Raw genomic sequence first — 25,570 nt, 5'->3', positions numbered from 1 at the left:
TCTCTCACTTCCCTTTTTATTTTTCTCTAAGACCTGCCAAAAGCAGTACCAGGGAGGGAACCCGCCCTCCAGCCCCCAACACCCCATCCGAGACACAGCGAGCACCTCAGGCCCCTTTCCTCGGAGGGGAAGGTTGTTTCATACACACACCTACACACGCACACACATGCACACGTGAGCATATACACACACGCGGGCTCTGGGCATTGCCTAGCTGGAACCCTAGGGGTAGCCTGTTTGCCTGTTGATCCCACAAGCCCCCAGGGGGCACCAGCAGGCAGGCCCCTAGGATGCAGGCCTAGAGAAAGGGCAGCCCCACACCCTGGTATCTGCCAATCTGAGAAGGAAGAGGGCCCAATCCTTTTAGCACAGGGGCTGTCTTCAGTCAATGGAGCATTGCTTTGGGGAAATTTTTTTTTAGGTGTTTTTTTTTTTTTCTCCCTTTTAGCAAGTCCCTACAAAAATAGAACTTCTCTTGGTATTTATAAATCCATGGCCCAGCTCTGTGTGTATGTTACAGGTAGAAAAGCCACATGAGGCATTCCCTTTGGTTGCTTAGGCCTTGGCTGCCTGTCATCCAGGTCCCTTGGCCTTAAGAGGTCTATGCGGTCACCTCAGAGCCGCCAAGCACCTTCTTTGGGCCCTCCCAGTAGGTGGCATACTCCCTCTGGAGTCGGGCACGGTAGTAGAAGAGGTAGGAAGGTAGCAGGAAGCCCAGGAGTGAGAAGAGCAGGAGGCCCAGATTCACCTTGAGGGCAAGGAGAGAGAGGCAAGAGTCAAGTAGGTACCGATTTTCCCTCATCACCCTCAAGGACCCTCCCCTCAGCTTCCAACAGAGAGGAGGAGGCAGCCATTTTCATTCCAGGTCCTGGGCCAGAATGAGAAATATGGCTAGCACGTACTGTGTTCAATCACCGTTTCACCAATATCTCATCTAATGTTCAACAGCCTCGTAAAGTATCAGAGCGTGGTCTGAACCCTGGCTGAGGCCAGTGCCCACACGAGCTGGTGCCCTCTGGGGAGATACTGGGGGAGTCTGGGCTGGTGCCCAATGCAGGGCACCTTCTGAAATGGAAGCTTCTGGGCTGGGGACATTGATGACGGGATCCCATTGATTCCATTGAGGTTGGTGAGAAGAGGTTGGCAGATGGTGAAAGGAGCCCAGGCATGCAGCCGGGGGACGGAAGGCCCAGGACAGTGGCCCTCACTCGGGCGTGGCCTCGGCTCACAGCCTTCTCTGCATCACTCGCTGTGCAACTTAGGCAAATCACCTTGACTCTAAGTGCCTCGTCAGGGCAAAATGACCTCAGCACCTCGTGAGCACCCCATAAACCATGACTGTCCTTTCTTGATCGCTCTGCTGGGAGAAGGGTTATGGGACAGGTGGCCCCAGAGGGCGGAGAGAGGACCAGCTTTGGGGAGGCAGACGTGTGGTCGGTGGAAGGAAAAGCCCTTCTAACCATACCAAAGGCTGCTGCCCTGTCTTGAGGGTGTTTGAGCTGAGAGGGTTTGGAGGAACCCCTTTCCAGAGGTGCTAAGAGCATCCGTGCCCTGGGTGAAACCAGACGGCATCAGAACTGGGCCACTTCACCAGGCACCTGGAGCTTCTTCCAGAGACACTCCTGGCCCAGAGCAAGAGGCGCTGAGTCGACAGGCTGGGGAATCTATTTTTCACTCTGTGAGGGGTTGTGATGGGTAGCCAGCTTGGGAAGCCCCCGATTAGAGACCTTCAGTCGGAGATAGGAGTCAGGGATTCTGTCAGATACAGGCCCCCCCTCCCAGCCCCAACTCCTCAGAACCCCTGGAAAGGGGGTCCTGCTCCCCGCGTGCCACCCCCAGTTCTCACCCAGAAGGGCTCTCCTTTCAAGGGTCCCACCATGGCCATGAAAAGCGGCTGCTGGAGCAGGGCAAACACAGCACTGATGAGGGACTGCAGGCCCGTCAGCGTCCCGAAGTGGTTGGAGGGGAACCTGTCAATGGGGGGGACCTGTTCAGCCATAACAAAGCCTCTGGCTTTTTCTGAGAGCGTAGCAGGAAGCCACGGAGTGACAGGAAAAGACTTCTGTCCCAACAGGTGTCTCCAGCCCCTGTGTTAAAAATAGACCAAGGGAGGCAAGAGCAGGCACGGGGAGCCCGCCGGGAGCTGCTGCACCCCCGGCAGGGGGGTGGCGGTGGGGAGGAGGAGAGGGTTGCCCTGGGGTCTGTGGACGGGGAGCTGGCGGGACTGCTGGGGACTGGACGTGGAGTGTGAGGAAGGGCAGACTCAAGGGTGACTCCAAGGCTCTGGCTGGAGCCGGTGAAGGACACAGGGCTGCCGGCGGTGGGGGGGGGGGGTGTTAAGAGGAGAGCAGACGTAGGACCAAAGTGTCATCAAACCAAGAATTTCGGCTTCCTCGAAGGCAGGACCTCCTGGTGCTGGAGGCGGCTGGTGGCGGGGCAGGCTGCCTTTGATAGAGGGCAGGGAAGCTCCGAGAGGACGGGGAACCTCCGAGAGGGCAGGGAAGCTCCGAGAGGACGGCCCCCCCAGACAGCCTCCCAGCTCCCCGCTGACTCTGAGATGTCAGTCAGCACTCCGGAGGGGCAGCGGAGCGCAGGGAGGGCGTGAGGGGGTGTCCGGGGCCCTTTCAACTCTGCTCCGGGATTCTCTGGTTATGGAGGGAAAGCTCGGGAAGGCAGCTCAGCGCGGGCTGACTCACACTGCTGCATAGAGGCTGCCACAGGCCGAGTGGTAGAAACCTCGAACCATGGTGTGCAGGACGAAGGTCACAAACTGAAACCAAAGAGAGGGAAGAGGTGAAGAGCAGGTGTGCAGGCAAGAGGAAGGATGGGTAAGGTGAAGAGGGACACGGAGCCCCTGACAAACCAGTCCCCGGAAAACAGGCCCAGAGGATGAGAACCGTGCTTCCTGGAAGGCAGGCGCTGGGTGCAATGTCCCTCTGGAGGGGTCCTGGGAGGCAGGGAGGCAGGGAGGATGGAAGTGGGTACCTGGAGGTGTAAGCTGTTGATGAGGCAGGTGATGCCAAACCCCACAAGCAGAAAGTTGGTCAGGGTGAAGGCGTTGATGGCATTGGTGAGCTTCTGGATCTTGCGGTAGCGGGGTCTGGCAGACTTGGTGGCAACCCCATCCCTGAGGAGGACAGGGTGTCACTGGCCGCTGCCTCCACCTCCCCAGCAGCTCCCTGGTTCTCGGGCTGGCCTCCCCTCTTCTACTGTGCCTTTGCTGTGGGGCAGCAAAGGGAGCAGGCCATTTGTCCAGCCCTGTGTTTCTCGAAATGGGGCTCCCCCACCTATGACCCCAGTATCACCTGGGGCCTTTCTTTAAAATGCAGATTCCAGGCTCCCACCCCCAGAATCTCAGGAGTGGGACCCAGGAATCTGCATTTTGACAAACAGCCCAGGTATGTCTCACGCACACTGAAGTCTGAAGCTCAAGGATGGGAAGGAAGGTGGAGAACCGGGAGCTCTCACACCACCCCCTACTGGAAGCCCCTATAAAAGCGTCTCTGCCCATCAGCCTGGACAAAAGTAGATGCTGCTCTGGGGACAGCAACTTGGCCCCTGACTGTCCAGCAAGCCCCGCTCTGGCACAATCAAGGGCTGAGGGCTGCCCCAGGGGAGAGGTCAGTAGGCTGGGATGAGGGCAGGCTGCCCATCTATCCTAGACAGACGGCCCTGCCTTCAGGAGGCTGGGTGCCAGGGCTGGGGTACCAGTGCTGGGGAGGGAAGCCACTGGACTGTTCCTTAAGATGCCTTCCCTCCTATCCTCTCAGGACAAACACAAAAAGAACACACGCAGTCAGAAAACCCCAGTTCAAGACCCAACGGTGGTCTCCAGCCAACAAGATGGGCCTCAGTGAGCCCCACCTCCTGCTAGCCATACCTTGTGTCATCCCCTCCCACACCGGACCGGTCACTCTGTGTGACCGACAGAATACTACGGAAGCGATGGGACGTCACTCATGAGATTTCACTGTGAAGGACACAGAGGCTTCCATCTTGGTCTCCCTCCCTTAGACCCCTGGCTCTGGAGGAAGCCAGCTGCCCGGTGGTGAGCAGCCCTATGGAGGGACCCAGGCAGGGAGGAGCCGCCTCTTCTGCCAACAGCCATGGGAGGGAGCTCAGTAATGGATTCCCCCACCCTGGTCAACACCCCAGATATCTGTAGTCTTGGCCGACAGCCAGACTGTAGCCTCATGAGACCCTGCTATGGTCCGAATGGCTGTGTCCCCCCGAAACTCGTATGCTGAAAATCCTAAAGCCCAACATGATGGTATTAGGAGGTGGGGCTCTGCAGGGTGATTAGGTCACGAGGGCAGAGCCCTCCTCATGGGATTAGTGTCCTTAGAAAGGAGGCCCCACAGAGTTCTCTATTCCTTAGGCCATGTGAGGACAGAGGGAGAAGTCTGCCACCCAGAAGAGGGCCCTCACTCAACCAGTGGCTCTCTGATCTGAGACTTCCAGCTTCTAGAACCGTGAGAACTAGCTTTCTGTTGTTTTTAAGCTACCCAGTGTGTGGTGGTGTTTTGTTATACCAGCTCAAACAGACTCAGACAGACACTGAGCCAGAACCACCCAGCTAAGTCACTCCCAGATTCCTGACTCAGAAACTATATGAGACAATAAATGTTAGCTGCTTAAAGAAGGCTTTAGGGTAGGGGCGCCTGGGTGGCTCAGTTGGTTAAGCGACTGCCTTTGGCTCAGGTCATGATCCTGGAGTCCCGGGATCGAGTCCCACGTCGGGCTCCCTGCTCAGCTGGCAGTCTGCTTCTCCCTCTGACTCTCCCCCTCTCATGCTCTCTCTCTATCACTATCTCTCTCAATAAATAAATAAAAATCTTTAAAAAAAAAAAAGAAGGCTTTAGGGTATATATATATATATATATATATACACACACACACACATATATACATACCCTTTATAAGATAGCTTCTACAACCTGCTACTAAAAGCTGTGTGATCGGGGCGCCTGGGTGGTTCAGTCGGTTCAACGGCAGACTCTTGGTTTCAGTTCAGGTCACCATCTTTGGGTCCTGGGATTGAGCCCCGTGTTGGGCTCCATACTTGAATCTGCTTGAGATTCTCTCTCTCTTGTCCCTCCCTCTGCTTGGGCCCTCTCTCTCTCTCAAGTAAATAAATAAAATCCTTTAAAAATATATTTTATTTATTTATTTGAGAGAGTGCACACACGCAGGCACACAAGTGGGGGGAAGGGCAGAGTGGGAGGGAGAAGCAGACTCCCCACTGAGCAGGGAGGCCCGGGGCTTGATCCCAGCACCCTGAGATCACAACCTGACCCAAAACCAAGAGTCAGACGCTTAACCAACTGGGCCACCCAGGCGCTCCAATAAATAAAATCTTTAAAATAAAATAAAATAGGGGCACCGGGGTGGCTCAGTCGGTTAAGCGGCTGCCTTCGGCTCAGGTCATGATCCCAGGGTCCTGGGATCGAGCCCCATGTCGGGCTCCCTGCTCGGTGGAGAGTCTGCTTCTCCCTCTCCCTCTGCCTCTCTGCCTACTTGTGCTCTCTCTCTATCTCTCTGTCAAATAAATAAATAAAATCTTAGGAAAAAAAATAAAATAAAAATAAAATAAAATAAAATAAATAAAAGCTGTGTGATCTTGGGTAAGTTACTTAACCTTTCTGTGTCTCAGCGTCCTCATCTGTGAAATGAGGACACCGCGCCTCCCTCAGAGAGCTGCTGCAGGACTCAACAGGACAATGCAAGGTACCTCGTGCAGTCAGCACCTGAGGTGGGCTACACTTATCATCGAGCAAGCCGTGCCCCCCCTCAGTTTCCTCCTCTGTAAACTGGGGAGAGGCTCCTGCTCTCCCAGGGCTCTGGGCAGAATGAAATGAGATGCTGGCTGTGAAAGCGCAGAGAAAGTGACAAGCTGTGGGCACCCCTGTGCCGGTCACCTGGCGTCTCCGAGGGCAGTGCCCTCACTGGGGGCGTCCACACAGTCCTTGATCCGCCAGTCCATGATGTAGCCGATGAGCGGGCAGGTGAGGAGACACAAGAGCTGCATGGCCCCAAAGACGGAGGAGTAGAACCCCACTGGGAAGGACGGGAAGAGAAGCGGAGTCAGGAGACGGCATGACAGATGCCAGCAGCCCACTTCGGGGCAGGACAGGGGGTGCCAGAAGAGCCTCCCCCGGGACCCCAGATTCTTCGATGCCCCGAACGCCCAGAGCTCCGAGGGTGGGCCCAGGCTCCCTCTGGAGCAGGCAGTGGTGGGACGGGTGTGGGCCAGGGCCTCACCCCCCTACCTGTCTCTGCCGCCCTTTTTCTCAGGATGTCCGTCTCTGATGGGGGGTGGGGAGAGAAGCCAGAGTGAGAGGAGCTCAGCAGGGTGACCCTCCCGTGCCCCCGGCCCCCAGCGGGCTCAGCAGCACCTCACCATGCTCCTGGCCCCCAGTCACGAGGTACTCCAGCATCTTGTTCATGGCGGCCATGTAGAAGATGACCCGCAACTGGGTCATGCCCATGGTGAGGAGGCTCCACAGGAAAATGGGGGAGCAGAGGCTCTGGCGGAGGGGGACGGACTCTGGGGAGACAGCAGAGGGCGCCCCTGAGCCTCCCGAGCTTCCATTTCCCTCTGATTGTCCCAGCGGATGCAGTTCCAGAGGGGGCTCTGACACTCACTACGTGACTCTGGAGGGACTGGTTTCTTCAAAAAGGACTGTTCAGACTCACCGGCCTCCAGGTTCTTGCCCAGTTTTATAACGATGTCTGGATGTCCACGCTGGTGTGGTAATAATAACTCTAGCTACTATGTATTAAGCATTATGTGCTGCACACTTGACACATACCATCCCATTACTCAAAGCGTACAAAACCCTGTCTTTAGCACATTCTACAGCTGAGGAAACTGAGGCCCAGAGCTCAATGACTTGCTCAAGCTCACGGGGCTGGAAGCGGCAGGTTGCCCGGCCTCACTCTGCCGTGAGAGGCCAGCAGCACGGGTAACACCCTCACACCTGCACACCCCTGTGCCCGGAACAGAGCTTCCACATCCGTGGACCATTTAATCCTCACGATTAACTTCCCTGTTCAGTGGGTGTTATGGCTGCTAGTTTAAGAGATAAGGAAAGCCAGAGCAGGGTTACAGGATCTGCCCAGGTCACATGGTCTGCAACGGGCGCGCCAGACTCAAACCCCCATCTCTTGACTCCAAGGCGGGTGTACCTTCCCCTAATGTGGGAGCTGATGGATACCTTGCGAAGTGGCCCAGGCAGGAGGCTGCAGCTCCTCGTCCAGCCAGCAGGGGGAGCCAGCCAGCCGGCCGGGCGTCGGAGTGCCGGTCCTGGCCGCGGGCTCACGCAGTCAGGGTCTGAAGCTAGCGGTTCAGAGGGTTGCCCGGACTGCCCCACAGGCCTGCAGAGCCCGCCCCCTTCTGGAAGCTCCTCCCTCCCTCCTTCACCCAGGAATCCAGCAGAGTACCCCTGAGTCTGAACTTCCAGAATTCTCTGAGCTCTGATTTCTCCCCATTCTGTAAATGGGGAGCATGACCCATCTACATCATGGGGTGTGGAGAGAACACAAGGGGAGAGAATGAGTGCTTAGGATGAGTACTCACTGAGCCTGAGGGTCCACCCTCCCTGACCAGACAACTCACTCTCAGGAGGGCTTTCTGAGGCGCCACGAACATCCTGGGATGAGATGAAGACGTCAGCCCCCTCCTCCAGGCTGGGGGCCTTCTGGCTCAGACGCTGGCCCACGACGGTCACATGGGTGTAGAAGCGGTCACCTGTCACCTTGTGATCTAGGGCCAACCCTCTGAGCTTGATCTTCTTCCTGCCGGCAGCCAGGCCAGGGCATGTGGGGACCAGCTATGCAGACCCTGCCCTCAACAGCCTGCCTCTCCAGGTCTGTCCTAGTCGGTCCCAGGGGTGCTGAGCACCCCGGGACCTAGCGCTGACCGATGTGCCCACTGCGTCTTGGTCACTCAGAGCCCGGGCCAGGGGCCAGCTTGGCACCCAGTAAGTGAAGGGTGGGTGAGTCGTGAGGCAACCTGGGCTGTTGCCATGGAGGCAGCATTAAGAATTCAGACTCTAGGGGCGCCTGGGTGGCTCAGTTGGTTAAGCGACTGCCTTCGGCTCAGGTCATGATCCTGGAGTCCCGGGATCGAGTCCCGCATCGGGCTCCCTGCTCGGCGGGGAGCCTGCTTCTCCCTCTGACCCTCCCCCCTCTCATGTGCTCTCTCTCATTCTCTCTCTCTCAAATAAATAAATAAAATCTTTAAAAAAAAAAAAAAAAAAAAAAAAAAAAAAAAAAGAATTCAGACTCTACAGTCAGAGAGCCTGGTTCCAAGCTTTACCTCAACCCCCTTCGGTGGTACTACCTTAGGAAAGTCACTTTGTTCCCTGAGCCTTTGTTATTAATGGAGTTAATAACAGAAGCCACACCATAGGGCTGTTGAGAATGGTATGAGAGCTACGCACAGCGCCTGGCCTGTAGAAGACACTGGAAAAACATCAGCTTTTGACCGGCACCCTATGTGCTTCCTTGTGGAGCATCACCCCACCCCCACTGAACTGATAGGGCATGGGGAAAAGTTGGCATTTAGCTTGCCCCATAAAGGGTGGGGCATTTGAGTCTTTGTATCCCCCTCCTGGGACCATATGGCACAGGGCACCCTTGCTGGGATCCCTCCTACTCTGATCCCACCCTCCAAACTCAGAAAGGATATTACCAGTACCAGTCACCCTGTTTGACCACCTGTTAGGTGCCACGTCTATTCACACACTTGTGGGTGGGGAGGATCAAGCCCATTGTACAGATGAGAAAACAGAGGCCATCTGCAAATGCAGGTCTCTGACACCAAAGCTGATTCTGTGCATTGCACGACCACCGCCGCCGCCCCCCCATCTCTCCCTCCACAGGGAGGGGAGCTCCCCTCCTGACACAGCCACTCACGTGTAGTTGACTTCTTCAGGAGCCGGAAAGGCTTCACCGGGCCAGTTGAGGGCACAGTTCAGAAAGATGAGACAGGCCAGGCCCGACCAGGTGAACATGATGACCTCAAAGGACACGCCGGCGTCGTAGATCAGCTGTGGAAGGAGGGGGCAGGCCCATGGGGGTGGCCGCCTGGCCCCACCTCTTCCAGCCCAAGGCCAAGCCCAGGCCCCACTGGCCCGAGACAAGGTTTCTTTTACCCCATTCCTTGTGCCTAATTTGCAGATGAGGAAGCTGAGGCAGAAGTGAAGAGTCAGACCCAGAAGACCCACCACCCTCTTCCTTCGTAACCCCAGCCCCCTAACGAGATCTGAAACAGTTCCCACAGAGAGCTGAAGCTGCTGGCCACAAGCACAAAAGGTCTTTGAAATCTCAATTACTATCTAAAAAAGGTGCACAAATCTGCCTATGAGTCCATGCGCATGTTGGCTTTCACACAAAAATGCCATTTCATTTTATGTACAAAAGAGAAAAATTAATGTTCTAGGTTTCCCGGGCCTAACTGTGTTTATCTTGCCCCTTCCTGGCACATTCCCCGAGGGAAAGACAAACCCAATCTGAGAAGCCTTATCTCTCCTTGCACAGGTGTACCCAGGTGCGCAGGACAACTGTGTGTGTGTATGCGCGCACATGCAAGAGCTCTGCCCAAGGCCTCCCCACCCCAGGACAAGTAGGTTCTGAACTGATTGGGATTCGGTGCCAACGGGGAAGCCAGGTACACAGAGATGGTGTCCCTCCCCTTGTCCTCCCTGCTTGGGATGACTTGACATCTGCCATCCCCTCGGGCTCGGGCTCAGAGCTCCCGTGCAGCCTGGGAGCATTTCTGTTCCTCCTCAGCCTGGGGCCTGGGTGCTCTTTCTTCCCTGCAGACGGGACAGCGCTTCAAAGAAAATGGAGAACCTGCCACCCTCCATGCCTGGTGCTACCTGAACAGTTTATGGCCACCCCCACCAATGCACTCTCAAACTCCTTCGGATGCCTAGCAAGTGCCTTCTAAACTAACAAACGTGACTGCCCCAGGCGGAATCTGAAGGGTATGCGATGGCCCAGATGAAATCATGCCTTGATGTCCTTTGATATCAGGGGAAGAAGTGAGGCCCCAAGCTTGCCCCCAGGCTAGAACCCAGGCCTTCTGGTTCTAGTTCCACCGGGCGGATCTGTCCAGGCTCCAGCCCGGTATGGACTACGTTCATGACCCTGGACCCAAGGCAAACAGTCTCTCCAAGACAGGAGAAGGAGACGTGGCTGGAAAGGCTGGGTGAGGCCAGAGAGGTCAAGGGCATTGAATGCATTCCTGAAGGGGTTGGACTTGATTCTGTCAGTGAGCCAGGCCTCCATCTAAGAGCATTCTAGAAGTCATGAGAGGGGCTGCCTAGGTGGTTCGGTTGGTTGGGCAGATGTCTGCCTTCCGCTCAGGTCGTGATCCCTGGGTCCTGGGATCTCGCCTGCTCCGGCTCCCTGCTCAGGGGGGAGTCTGCTTCTTCCTCTCCCTTTGCCCCTCCCCCTCCACTTGTGCTCTGTCTCTCCCTTTCTCTCTCTCGAATAAGTAAATAAAATCTTAATAGAAAAAAAATTGAATCATGTGAATGACAGACTAGAGAGGGGGAAGGTCAAAGGCAGGGAGACTAGCTAGGAAGGCTTGAACTAGCCCAGGAGAGAGGATGGAGGCTTGGCCTGGGGCAGCAGTAAAGGGAAGGGGGCAACGCAGGGAGGTTAGACCTGCAGGTCCACAGCAATGTCCAGGCTCTCCCCATGATGCTTCAGTGCTTTGCCCCATGGTGGTGGGGATGGACCTCTGACCGGCCGGAACAGGATCCTCAGACACGCCGGCCACTACTCAGCCAACCCCGAGTTTTTGTGTCGAGGCAAAAAGAAAACCCAAGTGACCTCACTGCCCCCACCCCCAAACAGTCCCAATACCTTGACTCCCGGGAACGTGATGGCAGAAGAGGCATAGGAGCCGATCATGAGGGCCATGAACGTGGACCGCAGGCTCCCGAACATGTTGGGCAGCTGAGGGAGGGAAGCAGCCCTAGTGAGCCGGGGGACCCTCACAGCCACCCAGGGCGCCCCTTGCCCAGCCCCATGGGGTAAAGCCTGGATGCATCCAGCCCCACCGCCCTCAAAGTGAGCTCCAGGAACACTAGCTCCGGGAGATGCAGCAGAAAAGTCTGAAGGCAAAATCACGGTCGGAAACTAGCCAACAGCCTCCTAGAGACTCCCAATGCACTTTAGCATCTGAAAGGTTCCCGGACATGCCCTCAAAGACAAAAATTTGTCAATTTTGTCTAACCCCCCCGGGGTTTCCAAAGTTAGTTGTTAATGGAGCCCTTCTATTGGGTGCCGCCTCTTAATAACCCATGCAATGGGTGTTTAAGAAAAGCTGATCTAGTGCAACCCATTTGACAGATGAGAAAACTGAGGCCCAGCGAGGGAGAGAAATGTACTCAAGTTCACAGAGCTCGTTACTGACTTTCTCCCCTGTTCTGGCGATCCTTGCTCTCTCCCAAGCCCCAAGGCTGTGACCATGGCTGGCTCTGGAATTAACCCTCCTGGTGACGCCAAAGGTCCCAGTCTGCTGAGCCAGGACAAGTCATGGGAGGTGCCAGGGAGGTTAGGGTGGAGCTAAAGGAGGGGCAGGGGCAGGCCAGGTGTCCAGGAGGGGCGGCTCTGACGTCCAGAGCAGGCCCAGAATTCCCACCAGTAGAGAACTGATCATATGTTCTGCTCACCCGCCTGAGCCAGGCCCTCCGGGGAGGAGAAAGCAAAGTCACGCTGCCCTTTGTGTACACCCCCCTCTGGCCCCACCATCCTCCCCAGGTCAACAGATCCCATAGCCGGGAAGGGCCTTAGATGCCATACCGAACTTCAACCCTCTCTACAAAGGGGGTAACCCAGGCCAAGAAGGGGGACCTCAAATACCTTGGGGAAGGAAGATGGTAAACACGGAGAACGGAGTCCTCCACCACCTTCCAAGTGGCTATGAAAAGGGGGTGGGACCAGGCTGACCCTCACTGGGGTAGAGGTTTCCCGGACACCCAGTATCTGCAAGGCACGCCGCCAAGGACGCGGGGGGAAAGTGCCAGGGCCAGGGCCGGAGAGCGGCCGAACCCTTGGCGCCCCCGCCCCAGGGTCCCCGGGCGCTGCCTCCGCCCGGCAAGGCGCGCCGGGGGCAGGGCGCGAGGCCGACCTGGCTAACCCGGGCCGAGGGGTTGGGCAGCACTGGGTGTCCCGGCTGGGTCCGTCCTGGCGGGCTAGGGCAGAGGCCCGGGGCGGGGGGCGGTGGCGGGGCGGGGCCGGGGGCGGGGCGGGCGCCGGGCCCTGCTATTGGCTGGAGATTACTGGCGGCGGGGCAGGGGGAGGAGCGGCGGGGCGGCGGGCAGAGACCCCTAGGCAGGCCGGGGCAGGGTCCGAGGTTGGGCGCCGCGGAGGGCAGGGATTCAGGGCCCGAGCCAAGTTGCGTAGCGTGGAGAAGGGGCTGCGCAGGGGGCGGGGAGGAAGGGATCCGCTTCCTTAGAGTTGTGAAATGTCCCAGGCTGGAATTAAAGGCGGCTGCTGGGTGAGGTGAAATTCAGCCAAAAACACCCAGTTTGGCGGTCAGGGATAAACAGCCTGAGGCTGGCCCAGCCAGGAACCCTTCCCCCACCACACACTCAGAAGCCTTTAACCCTTGCGCTCACTCACATCTATAAACATACACACTCAGAGCAACACGCACACCAAACACACATATGTAAGAGGTCGCGTCATGGAAAAAGCTGTTTCTGTAGGTCCAGCACGGTCAAGCGCCGGCAAGTTCACACGGTTTAACCTCATACGCTCATATTCACGGACGCACGCCCTTCCCCATCTAGAGCACCACACAATACACAACGTGGCAAACGCACACCCCAGCTGCTCCTCCTCCGTCACTATCCATCACGACACCCAATTTTATTTTCTTTCCAGCACTAACGACTACTGACATCATTTACGAGTTTACTTCTTTGGGGGCGTTGCCTGGTCACCGCCCCCCAAACGGAAGTTCCAGGAAGGTGAGGAAGTTGGCAGTTCTGTTTGAGCCGTGGCCCCAGTGTGTAGAACAGCGCTGGGCAGACATTACATGCTCGGGACACACGCACAGCCCAACACCCACTCACACACTGTCGCATCCCCACGTGCACAGCCTCACACCCACCCTTAGCTGCAGCCTACAGGGTCCCAGACCCACACAAGCATTTGCTCTGCAGCCACTGGCCCCTCCCTCACCCATTCTCCCCCTCACTTCACCTCTACCCCCACCCCACTCCTGGGTGCCCTGCTGCCAAGCGGGGCCGGTCACACTCACCGTGAGTGAAGAGAACGTTAGGCAGATGCCACCAAAGCCATTCAGGGACAGCGCCAGGAATATCAACGGAGACAGAACTGGGAAGGGGAGAGGGATGGGTGAGGGCATTTGGGGAGCTGTTGTGAGGCCAAGGGGGGAGCTGGGATGGCAGATGATCCACCTGCATCCACCCATTCTTTTCTTGTGGGCGCACGAGAGGCCAAACAGCTCACCTCTGGTGTCCCGAGAGGCCAGGGCCATGAGGGCGCAGGATGCAGCGAAGCTGGCGCTGTGGAGACCCAGGGCAGGGGGAGGAGTTGCCTGTGAACACTCTGAGCCTCTCCTCGCCCTGCGGTGCCAGCCCGCCTTTCAGCCCCAGACGGGCCTGGCCGCCTCACCTGCCGACTAGCCGCGTGGGCCGGGGGCCAAAGCGGTCCATGAGGATCCCCAGCGGCAGGGTGGTGGCGCTGAGCACGAAGGAGCCGATGGTGAAGCCCAGGTTGAGCATCTCTTCCTGGCCGTCACAGCTCAGCCACTTGTATTGCTCATCCTGGGTGATGTTGGTGGTGTTCTCAGCTGAGGAGGCAAGGGAGGGCTCAGCACGCGGCAGCACGAGCTGCTGGGCACAGGACAGAAGGGCCTGGGGCCGGGGCTCCTGAGCTTAGGACTTCCTGCCAACCTGGCAACTTTGCGTGTGGCCCAGAGTCCTATCTACTCTGGTTGAGGACTCATCCTCAAGGTAAACTGCTAACTTGGAGTCATGACAAGTTAATAGAAAAGGTTAAGGGGAAGGAGGGCGATTCACTTCACTCAGTGCTCACTGAGTCACGAGGTGGCTGCTTCCCTGCCCCATTTTTTGCCTACGCATCACTGCCAAAGGGTGCACTCGGGGGTGCACCGGGAGGGCAGCCCAAGCAGGGTCTGAATTCCCACTGCCGTCCCTACAGGCTGGGCAACCTGGAACAAGTCGCTTCCTCTCTCTGAGCCACAGGCCCCTAGCCTGTGACAGGGAGCGGAGGAGGCCTAGCCCGTGGGTTCCTTAGATTCAGCTGAGGAAGGTAAGTTTGGCACAGGGCCTGGCCCAGAGAAGGTTCTCCTGAAACACCTGACGAAGGGGTAGGTGGTGGCCCTCCCGGGGGGTCTCAATGTAGTCAGCCTCTTCTCTAGGTGCTGGGGATCCCACAGTGAATAAAAACGGAAGCTCTCAGCTCTCGTGGGGCTTATATTAGATACTAAACAAGTAAACAAATGGACCCTGATTGAAAGAGTGACAGGTGCTTTTGGGGCGCCTGGCTGACTCAGTCAGTAGAGCATGCGACTCGATCTCAGGGTTGTGAGTTCAAGCTCCATGTTGGGCGTAGGGCTTACATAGGAGGAAAGAAAGGAAAGAAAGGAAAGGAAAGGAAAGGAAAGTGCAGAGTGACGGGTGCTGTCAAGAGAACAAAACAGGAGGACGTGAGGATGCCTGGATGCTGGCAGGGGAAGCACGTGCCCTGGGTGGCCACAATGACTCCTGACTTCAGATATCCGAAGGGCTTGCAGGCAGCAGAGGGGTGAAGTGACCTGTGTGTTAACGTGAGGAAGAAGTTTCAGATCATGAGTGCTGGCCAACCAGGCGAGGAGGCACCTCGGGCCACGGGGAGCCGGCCACAGTACCAGCTGCTGCCCGGGACACTGGGGGAGAGTGCTCAGGCCCGTGGGAGAAGCAGTGGGGGGGTTCAGACCACGGCCTCTGGGGTTCAGGCTAGCCTCATAATTTCGTGGTGGTCACGATCACTCATTTCTCCACCAGGTTCATCTGCTCCGCTTTATTCGATCTCCGTGCACTTCTGGAACATCTACTGTATGCCAGGCACCGAGTTGGGGCAGCGGGTGAAGCGGGAAGAGATGGAAAGATGCAAAGATCCTTTAGACCAGAGGCTGCAAACAGGCGACCAGTAATGGCCCACACGTGTTTTGCTTGGCGTGCAAATTGTAACTGGGTGCAGTTTAAAATCGGGACTTATCCCCGAACAATTTGGCTTCTCTTTAAGAAGCCGGAAGATCGGGGCACCTGGGTGGCTCAGTCAGTTAAGTGTCTGCCTTCGGCTCAGGTCATGATCCCAGGGTCCTGGGATTGAGCCCCGCCTCGGGCTCCCTGCTCAGTGGGGAGCCTGCTTCGAACACCTTCCCCTGCTCGTGCTCGTGCTCTCTCTCTCTCTCAAATAAGTAAATAAAATGTTTAAAAAAAAGAGAGAGAGAGAGAGAAAGAAGCCAGAAGATCTGGCCGTTGCTGGAGATGAATGGAGGTCAACCCTTCCCACCACAGCTTGCCCTCTCTAGGCCACCCAAGTCCTCCCCTCTGCTGTAGCTCCCAGACATTTGCCATCTTACACCTGTCCTACTTTATTATGATTATTAAATTCTGATTATTAATTAATTATTATGACCTGCTTGATCCCTGTTGGCATATGAGCGTGCAGCCCCTGAATTAGACCCTGGCCCCACTCCTCAGTCTTTCACCATCAGATGGCACCTTCCCTTACACTGTCCCACTAGCTCTGGATTAACACCTACTTTGTGCCAGGCTTTTTTATACAGTACCTCATCCAATCCTCACAACCTCCCTGCGAAGTGAGCCCGATGATCCCCATTTTACAGACAATGAGGCTCTGAGAAGCTGGCAATTCGCAGCCGCACCGCTTCCTACAGGCAGGCTTCCATTCGGACTCAAGACCGTCTCCAAGGCCAGCACTCTTCCATCCCCCACAGGACCCCTCGGTCCTGAACGCAGCAGCTCAGGGCGCTTCCCAAGCTTGTGCTGGTGCTGGCGAGGAGACGTGTTCCTCCGCCCATGGAGCATGCCAGCCCTGTGGATGGCTGGTAATCAAGGTCAGTTAGTGCACCAGTCTGTCTGGTTTATCAATCAGCCTCTTGTGAGCCTGGTTAACGTGAGATAGCTCCTGAGGCCTGATCACTCTGGTAATTGGCTAAAGCTGGACTTCTTGGATAAAGCCAGACCAAGTTGCAAAGGCTCCTTAGAACGCTATCCATCCAATTACAACAGTAGAGGTCATCGAAATCCAACGGCCCCACTCGTATAGGCAAGTAAAGTGAGGCATGGGGTGGCATAGGGAAAATGTATTGAGTTAGTGGTAGAGCTGAAGCCTTAGAAAAGAATTTGTTTCCCAAATTGTGGTATGCACAGCATGTGGGACACTCAAGATGGGTTAGGGGGTACAGGGAATGGATTTTGATGTTTCATAGTTATTAGTCATTTCTTTTTTTTTTTAAGATTTTATTTATTTATTTGAGAGAGAGAGAATGAGAGAGAGAGCATGAGAGGGGGGAGGGTCAGAGGGAGAAGCAGACTCCCCACTGAGCGGGGAGCCCAATGTGGGACTCGATCCTGGGACTCCAGGATCATGACCTGAGCTGAAGGCAGTCACTTAACCAACTGAGCCACCCAGGCGCCAAGTTATTAGTCATTTCAGTATGTATCAGAAACACACATAAGTACACACATACATATGTGAATGTATTGGAAAAAATGTATGCATGAATATGTACATTAGAAATATGCATATGAGGGTGCTCAGCGGGGAGCCTGCTTCTCCATCTCCTTCTGCCTGCCTGTCCGCCTACTTGTGATCTCTCTCTCTCTGTCAAGTAAATAAATAAAATCTTAAAAAATAAATAAACTGCAACATTAAAAAAAATAAGAAACATGCATATGGGGCGCCTGGGTGGCTCAGTTGTTAAGTATCTGCCTTCGGTTCAGGTCATGATCCCAGGGTCCTGGGATTGAGCTCCGCATCGGGCTCCTTGCTCGGCTGGGAGCCTGCTTCTCCCTCTGCCTGCCACTGCCCCTGCTTGTGCTCTCTCTTTCTGTCAAGCAAATAAATAAAAATCTTAAAAAGAAATAAAAAATAAAAAAACGTTTAAAAAATAAAGTTAAAAAAAAGAAACATGCATGTTTTTCTAATATATTCACATATCTATGTCCGTATGTGTTTCTGATACATATGTGTATGTATCAGACGCATATATGTGTGTGATGTGTGTGTGGGGGTAAGTACAATCAAACCCAAGATTCCAAGGATATTACACTTCAAATTTTGGCTAATTTTTTTAAATGGGTTGATTTAAAAGGAAGCACTAAGTAAACAGTACCTATGACACAGAAAAGATACCATCATCCTCATGCCCTGATGCTTCACTTTCCTGCAGTCGACAGTCACATTCACCAAACACCTGTAGGATTAGGTTCTAGCTGGTTGTTTCGTCTATGGCAGGACTGCTCCAGGAGAACTCTAAGCTAAAGAAGGTTGAGGACCAGGAGACAGGTCGAGGAGTCAGATCTTGGGTTGAATCCTCACTTTGCCCCTTATTAGCTGTGTGACCTCAGGCAAGTTACTTAGCCTCTCTGAGCTTCAGCTTTCTCTTCTACAAAATATGTTAATAATAATACCTAGATCACAGATCTGCTGTGAGGACTGAAGATCTAAATAGCAAATAGTAAAGGTTTGATGAACTTTAGGTGTTGTTTTATTGTTTTGGAACTTTTGCTGGATATACAGCATTATGTGTTAAATTGATTTGCTCCTGCCTGAATTCTGTGTAACAGAGCCCTCTTCAACTATTGACACCCCTAGAGGTGGTTCGACCGCCCACCCCAGGGCACAGCTTGAGGGGGAACAGAAAACACTGAGAAGACAGATGGTGTGGCCAGGGACCCCCAAGGCCAACACTAGTGAACACCTCAATCATGAATTCCACATTTTTTAACTGCCATCATTTGGTGCTCACATCATTACTCTGTGGCAAGAAGGATGAGGGGCATCCACTCTGTTTTGCAGACTTAGAAGTGGAGATCCAGAGAGGACAGGTGACTTGTCTAAGGTCACACGGCAAATGACAGCAAAAACTGGGTCCAGCACATAATAACGACCTCCACCTGTAGTTCACATGCTTGTTCTCACTTCATTTTCACAGCAGTCCCATGGGGTAGGGATAATTGGTCCCATTTTACATACGGGAAAACTGAGATATTCAGAAAGCTAAGTAAACACCTAAAATAAGCCAAGAGACACACAGAGTTGGAAGCCATGCTGCCTGGCTCTTTCCACACACTGTGGGGACACACATTCCTGGTCTGATTTGGTGTCCTTGTGAATGTGGCTTCAGGAAGCAGAAAATAGGGGTGCCTGGGTGGCTCAGTTGGTTGGGTGTCTGTCTTCAGCTCAGGTCCTGATCCTGGGGTCCTGGGGTCCCTGTTCAGCTGGAGAGTCTGCTTCTCCTCTCGTTCTGCCCCTCCCCCAACTCGCGCTCTCTCGCTCTCGTGCTCACTCCTCTCTTTCTCAAATAAATAAAATCTTTTTAAAAAATGTTTAAAATAGGAATGCCTGGGTGGCTCAGTCATCAAGTGTCTGCCTTCGGCTCAGGTCATGATCCCAGGATCCTGGGATCGAGCCCCGCATCAGGCTCCCTGCTCCGCAGGAAGCCTGCTTCTCCCTCACTCACTCCCCCTGCTTGTATTCTCTCTCTTGCTGTCTCTCTCTGTCAGATAAATAAATAAAATCTTTAAAAAAAATGTTTAAAAGAAACAGAAAATAACCACTTTTGATAGGGCAGCATGACTGAGGGTACAGCACCCCCAATCACCCTGACGGCCCAAGGATTTAGGCTAAGTCACTTGAGGGAATGAGAGCCAGGGGAAGAGAGACAGGCTCTGCCTTGCTTTCCAAGAGTGGACAAGTAAGTTCTGAGAAAGGAGGGTTCGCTTTGGTCACCTCTAGTGATCCCAGACAACTGGGCTCAGACACATGCTCACTTCCGGACAGCTCAAAACACCAGGTGGACACCTCACACCAGATGAGATTACCCCCACATGAACCCAAGATCTAAATGTAAGAGCTGTAACTATAAAAACTCTTAGAAGAAAACACAGGCATAAATCTTTATGACTGTAGGTTAGGCAAGGATTTCTTATACATGACACCAGAACACAAATGGCAAAGAAAAGGATAGATTGGACTTCATCAATATTAAAAAACTTTTGTGCTCCCAAGGACACCATGAAGAATGTGAGAAGACCATCCACAGGGGGAGCAAAATTTTGCAAATTGTAGATCTCATAAGGGACTTGTATCTAGAATATAAAGAACGCTTACAACTCAATGATAAAAGAGCAAATAACCCAACTTAAAAATGGCCAAAGAATCTGAACGGACATTTCTCCAAAGAAGATATACCAAAGGCCAGGAAACACATGAAAAGTTGCCCACCATCATTAGCCATTAGGGAATTGCAGATCAAAACCCTAAGAGATGATATTTGCTGCAACGACGTGGATGGAACTGGAGGGTATTATGCTGAGCGAAATAAGTCAAACAGAGAAAGACATGTATCATATGACTTCACTGATATGAGGAATTCTTAATCTCAGGAAACAAACTGAGGGTTGCTGGAGTGGGGGGTGGGGTGGGAGGGATGGGGTGACTGGGTGATAGACACTGGGGAGGGTATGTGCTCTGGTAAGCGCTGTGAATTGTGCAAGACTGTTGAATCTCAGATCTGTACCTCTGAAACAAATAATGCAATATATGTTAAGAAAAAAAACAAAAAAACAAAAAGGGCGCCTGGGTGGCTCAGATGGTTAAGCGTCTGCCTTCGGCTCAGGTCATGATCCCAGCGTCCTGGGATCGAGTCCCGCATTGGGCTCCCTGCTCCTTGGGAGCCTGCTTCTCCCTCTGCCTCTCTCTGTCTCTCATGAATAAATAAATAAAATCTTAAAAAAAAAAAAAAGAAAAAGAAAAAAAACAAAAGAAGATAGCAGGAGGGGAAGAATGAAGGGGGGGAAATCGGAGGGGGAGACGAACCATGAGAGACGATGGACCCTGAGAAACAAACTGAGGTTTCTGGAGGGGAGGGGGGTGGGAGGATGGGTTAGCCCGGTGATGGGTATTAAAGAGGGCACATTCTGCATGGAACACTGGGTGTTATGCACAAACAATGAATCATGGAACACTACATCTAAAACTAATGATGTAATGTATGGTGATTAACATAACAATAAAAATTTTAAAAAAAAGAAGATGATAGTCGCATCCACTAGAATGGCTTATTATAATAAAAAAGACAAGCAATCATCAGTGTGGGCAAGGATGTGGAGAAACTGGAACCCTTTACACTGCTGGTGGGGAAGGAAAACGGGGCAGCCACTGTGGAAAACAGTCTGGTTCAACATGGAGTTACTTTCTGACCTAGCAATTCTACCCCTCGGTAGATACCTAAGAGGAAGGGAAGCCTATGTCCACACAAAAATTTGTACCTCAGTGTTTATAGAAGTATTCATCATGGCCAAAAAATGGAAGCAAATGCCTATCAGCTCATGAATGGATAAATAAAATGTGGTCGATCCATACAGTGCACTATTATTCAACAATGGGAAGAAACCAAGTCCTGACACCTGCTACAACACGGATCAACCCTGAAAACATCATGCTAAGTGAAAAAAAGCCAGTCACAAAAGACCACCTATTATAAGATGCCATGTAGATGAAATATTCAAATAGCACCTATCATTGATGGGTAAAATCAGGCTACTACAGAGTGTTAGAAAGGGAGGGCTCCCCAAAGCCGCCCATCATTGGGAAGGCCAAATTTTTCAACGGAAGAGCTGAAGAGAAGATTAAGGGTGAGGGGTGGCTGTGTCCTGGTAGCTTGAAGCCCCGGGGGTGGGGGGTGGGGGGTGGGCGTTTACTAAATGGTAACAAGTGCTTTAAAAAAAAAATCTATTTTTGTCCTAGGTAAACCGAGGCACTGCTAATGGGTACAGGATTACTTTCTGGGGTAAAGAAAATGTCCTAAAATTGATTATGGTGATGGCTGCATAACTTACTAAATTGTATACTTTAGGGGCACCTGGGTGGCTCAGTCGGTTAAGCGGCTGCCTTCGGCCTAGGTCATGATCCCAGGGTCCTGGGATCGAGCCCCGAGTTGGGCTCCCTGCTCAGCAGAGTCTGCTTCTCCCTCTCCCTCTGCTCCTCCCCTCTGCTCCTGCTCTCTCACTCTCAAATAAATAAAATCTTTTAAAAAATTGTGTATTTTAAATGGGTGAATTGTAGGGTATATGACTTAGATCTTAATAAAGTTTTCACACCCGTTTTTAAAAAAGCGCAGGTGGAGGGATGGGCAGCAAAAGGGAAGCAGGAGTTTGGGGGTGATGGAAATATTCTAAATATTGATTGAGGTGGGTGATGGTTCCTGAGGCACACATTTGTCAAGTCTCATCAAGATGTGTGATGTAGATTAATCTTCGATAAAGTTGATTACAAAAAAACAAACCAAACAGGTGGAGTAAGGCAAGAAGGAGCTACAGGATGGGCAGTGGCAAGCATCAAGAACACGAGGTGACAAAGAGCAGGTCAGGTCCTCTCCAGTCTTCAGCGTAAGCAACTCAGAGGGGACCTGGACTCCTCCCCTCCACTAAGGAGCCTTAGAATTCCTACTTCCTCATTAGGGGCCGCTCACAGGAAGCCAAAGGAATTGAAATGGAAAACAGGGTCCCTCCACAATGCAGGCTTATTAACCTTGTGCAGATGGGTGATTTGAACACCTGGGGGCTCAAAGTCTTAGAAGAGGAAGGGCACAGACCTGTTAAGTTCAAGTGCACTTTGTAGGCGCTCCTTTGTCTTGTTTAGTCTTACAGGAGCCCTGGTTAAAAAAAAAAAAATCCCTCACCCAGCTAGGTGCAGCAGCTGTCCTAGAGGTTTTCATCTTGCTCTAGCTAGACCTGAGGCTGCCAAAGACTTAGGACTCTGCCGGTCAGTCCTGGGGTCTGAATACCCAGCAGGACACCTGGCGTTCTGTGAAGACTGGATTAGATCAACGAGGTAGAGTGAGCAGAACGCCACCCACTCTCTAGGGGAAGCGTGAAGAGGTCAAGAAGTGGGGCTGTCCAACTCCCGCCCAGTGCTCCGTCTTAGGCAGCCCTGCTTTCTGTCCCCTCGGCCACCTGTTCTTTTCCAACGTCCACCTGGCCAGAACGTCTGCTGCCCCTCCCCCAGCCGGACTTGCCCCTCCTCGGACATACCTGAGCACACGATGGAATAGAAGCCCTCCTGCTTGAGCATGATTAGCAGGGAGCCCCAGCCCAGGAGCACAGCCGAGAAGAAGAGGTTCTCCAGCACCGCGGTGCAGGCCATCCACCAGCGCCTCCGGTACGCCTGCTGCAGCGTGGGGGCCATGCTGGCCGCGAGCCTGCACAGGAACACCGCGCTGAGCGAGGGGAGCCCCCTCCCCGCCCCCGCAGCGGCCCCCGGGAAGGGTCTCGCATCAGGGTGGCTCCCGAGGCCCCTCGAACCAGCCCCGGGCTTCCCGGCGGGTGCCGCCAACCTGGCTCTGGGCGCACCGGCAGTGCCAGGGGTTCACGCGGCGCCGGGCTCGCACTATCGGAAACAAGGAAGGTCCTGTGTGAGCGCAACAGATTCCTGGCGCGCTGCCGGCCTCTCCCACCCGGGCCAGAACGCGCGGCGCCCCGCTGCCCGGGCCCGAACCCGCACTTCCCCAAGTCCCCAAAGGTCAGCAAGGGGCACAGCGCGCTCTGAAGCCACCGCTGGCCAGTATCCGGCCGCCCGCGCCAGGAAGGACCCCCAGAAGCAAGCAGGAGGAGGAAGGGGAAGTCTGGGGCTCGCCTAAGACCCCCCCCCCCCTTCCTGCTGCCCGGGTGAGACCACTCCTCTGCTCCGGGGCCGGGCCCCCGCCAGCCCTCCACCCTCCCCCTTTCCGCACCGGGCGACCCGTGTCCCTGCAGTCTCTCGGTCCTGGCCAACAGCTGCCACGTGGATGGGGACCTAGGACGGGTCGGGGCGCCCCTCACTCACTCGGCGGGGCGCGGGCCACCACGCGGCACGCCTCCGCGCCAGCCCGCGCTCTCCGGCCGGGGAAGGGGGCTCGCGCTCCGGCAGGAAGTTTCGCGGCCGCTGACTTTATAAGGGCAGTGGTGGCGGATGGGCCAGCGGGCCGGCGGCGGGCGGGTGTGTTTACCAGAGGGAGGGAAGGCGCCCCAGCTCCCCCCGCCGCGGCCGCCGCCACCACCGTGGGAGGAGACGGGACACGGGCGGCGCGGGGGCGGGGAGCGGCAGGGGGGGAGACGGACACCGCCGAGAGGAGGCGGACGGGGAAGGGCAAGGGGGGGAAGGGCGAGAGGGAGGGGCGGAGGACAGCAGATGCGGCTCCCCGGGCCTCAGTACCCTCATCTGTGAAATGGGGCTCTGCGTTCCCGCGCGCCGCGAGTCCGTTCAAACTCCGACAGGACTGTTGCTCCAAATTGAGGAAGTGAAGCCGAGCGGGCGGAGAGGAAGAGGGGAGTCCGAGGGGCCGGAGGGAAGGGGAGGGAGGGGCACGCTGGGAGAGACGCGACCGTGCGCCGCGGACCCACGGGGTTGGGGCTTCTTGGGGAGCCTGCGAGTGTCGGTGGGAGCCGGCCCGGGGGGCTCTCAGCGGACCCGCAGTTGGGGACCCGCTCCCCACACCCACTGCTCACCTCCGGCCTGGGGGCGAACGCGCCTCCTGCAGCCGCGGGCCCAGCTCCGAACCGCACGGGCGCTCGGACTTCTCTGCGCGCCGGGGCCGGGCCGCCTCGGCGACTCAGCGCCGCAGTCCGGTGTCCTTGCCTCCTCAGTCCCCTCGGGTGAAGTCGGGGGGCTGGGAACCCGCCGGGCACCCGGGATCCTTGAGGTGGGGCATAGACCAAGTGGATCCACTGAGTTAAGCGTTGTATTTACACTCGTCCCGGGCTGCGCCCTGAGGTAGGGGCGGGGGCTCCCTTCTCTTCCCCTCCCCCCAGGTCGAGTTTCACGCGCACGTGACTCGCCATCGGGTCCCCAGATACTCTCCCCCGGCACACGCCCCAGCACCTAATATTTCCACCCTCACCCTCACTCGCTCACCCTCACCCTCTCCCTCTTCCTCGGGCCCCCCAGATGAATTGAGCAGCGCCCTCTGTATCCTTGGCCAAAACGGAGAACGACTGAGCTGGAGCAGACTGGCCGCGACGCAAGGGCGGGCTTGGGTGGGGTTTTGAACCGTGCAGTTAGGAGTAGTGTTTTCCGAGAAGCAGAATGACACGGGTTTCCACGGGTTAGTCAGCTGGAGGTCTGCATCTGGACTTCGGAGGTGACTGGCCTGGGTTACCCTGGGCGAGCTGCTTAACCTCGCTGAGCCTCGGTTTCCTCCTCTGTCAATTCAGGTAACAGTACCTAATTAAGGAGGCGGGAGGTGAAGGATGGAACTGGGGCTTGTGGTGCTGCAGGGCAAATGCTGAGCACGGTGCTCAGTAACACAGCAAGGGTTCATTGTTGTTACTGCTATGGCTATTTTTAGTATTATTATTTCCAAAGACCTGGTGATAGGATGCTTCCAGACACTTCCTGACTCCTCCCCGAGCCTCAGATTGCTCTTGGTAAAATAGAGGGGAGGTGTGGGTTCCTGAGATGAGGCAAAGGCCAGTCAGTACAGATATGAGCTCAACACAGCATGTTAAGAGTGAGTGGTGATACCCACAAAGCTCTGTGGCAATGTGAGCAACTGCCCAGGAAGACCTCAGACAAGAGGGGATCCCTCAACAGTTAAGCCATCAAGCCCAGAGAGGAATTCACATTTGCTGAGTGGCTACCAAATGCTGGGCACTTGCCAAACAAAAACTATTAAATCCCCAAAACAGCATGGGCTCACCTCAACCTCACAGCTTTTCACAGCGGGAGAAGGCTAGCGGCTGGCAGCTGGAACGTGGTGGGTGGAGGCAGGATGCAAAGTCAGATCTTCTGGCTTTTAAGTGTGGTCCTTTCCGGGCCTCCAGGCCAGGAGGAAGAGCAAGAGCAAAGGCTTAGCAATGAAAAAGGCACAGGGAGTTCTCTCTGGCAGGCTCTGATGGCTTCACCTCTTAAAATTCATTACTGGCTCCCAGAAGTTCCAGACCAAGGTCAAACTCCTTAGCTTAACACAAGGTGCCCTAGAATAAGGGTTCTAACCCAAAACAGTTATGGATCCCTTTGAGAATACAATATGCAACGTTATGAGTCCACTCCCTGTGAAAATGCATGTGTGAACATGAGCACACATACACACATCTTCACATTCAAATTTCAGGGTTCTGTGGGCCCCCTCCCTGGGATCTAGAGGTTCATGGGCCCCCATGGCTTTAATGCTTGCCCTTCTTCATCCCCAACACATTTCCACATTTTCCCCTCGTGGACGGTCAGCTTCATGAGGGCGAGGGCCTGGTCTGCCCTGTTCCTTTCTGTATGCCCAGCACCTAGAACA

At 54.7% G+C, this 25,570-nt stretch overlaps 1 protein-coding gene across 8 annotated transcripts; it reads right to left on the bottom strand.

The window, feature by feature from the left end:
• SLC43A1 (solute carrier family 43 member 1) lies at positions 1 to 23,996 on the bottom strand. 8 transcript variants are annotated; one of them, XM_045893639.3, is made up of 16 exons: positions 23,793 to 23,996; positions 22,643 to 22,695; positions 22,341 to 22,507; positions 13,663 to 13,840; positions 13,498 to 13,553; positions 13,286 to 13,362; positions 10,879 to 10,971; positions 8,920 to 9,053; positions 7,619 to 7,797; positions 6,401 to 6,547; positions 6,270 to 6,305; positions 5,919 to 6,057; positions 2,986 to 3,127; positions 2,697 to 2,770; positions 1,847 to 1,970; positions 1 to 748 (listed from the first exon to the last, which is right to left on the bottom strand). In XM_045893639.3, the coding sequence occupies exons 3-16, from the start codon at positions 22,492 to 22,494 to the stop codon at positions 602 to 604; spliced, it is 1,680 nt and encodes a 559-aa protein (XP_045749595.1). In that variant the 5' UTR covers positions 22,495 to 22,507; positions 22,643 to 22,695; positions 23,793 to 23,996; the 3' UTR covers positions 1 to 601. The 8 variants fall into 8 exon arrangements, with proteins under 8 accessions (XP_045749595.1, XP_045749592.1, XP_045749596.1 ...); XM_045893636.3 differs by lacking the exon at positions 23,793 to 23,996 and adding an exon at positions 23,039 to 23,265; XM_045893640.3 differs by lacking the exon at positions 23,793 to 23,996 and adding an exon at positions 23,131 to 23,251.
• Positions 23,997 to 25,570: the final 1,574 nt, after the last annotated feature.

The sequence above is a fragment of the Mirounga angustirostris genome, unplaced genomic scaffold (assembly GCF_029215605.1).
Source record: "Mirounga angustirostris isolate CCGP_5_RB_7025 unplaced genomic scaffold, mMirAng1.0.hap1 SCAF_13, whole genome shotgun sequence".
NCBI lineage: Eukaryota > Metazoa > Chordata > Mammalia > Carnivora > Phocidae > Mirounga > Mirounga angustirostris.
This window is presented reverse-complemented; position numbering and strand designations above follow the sequence as displayed.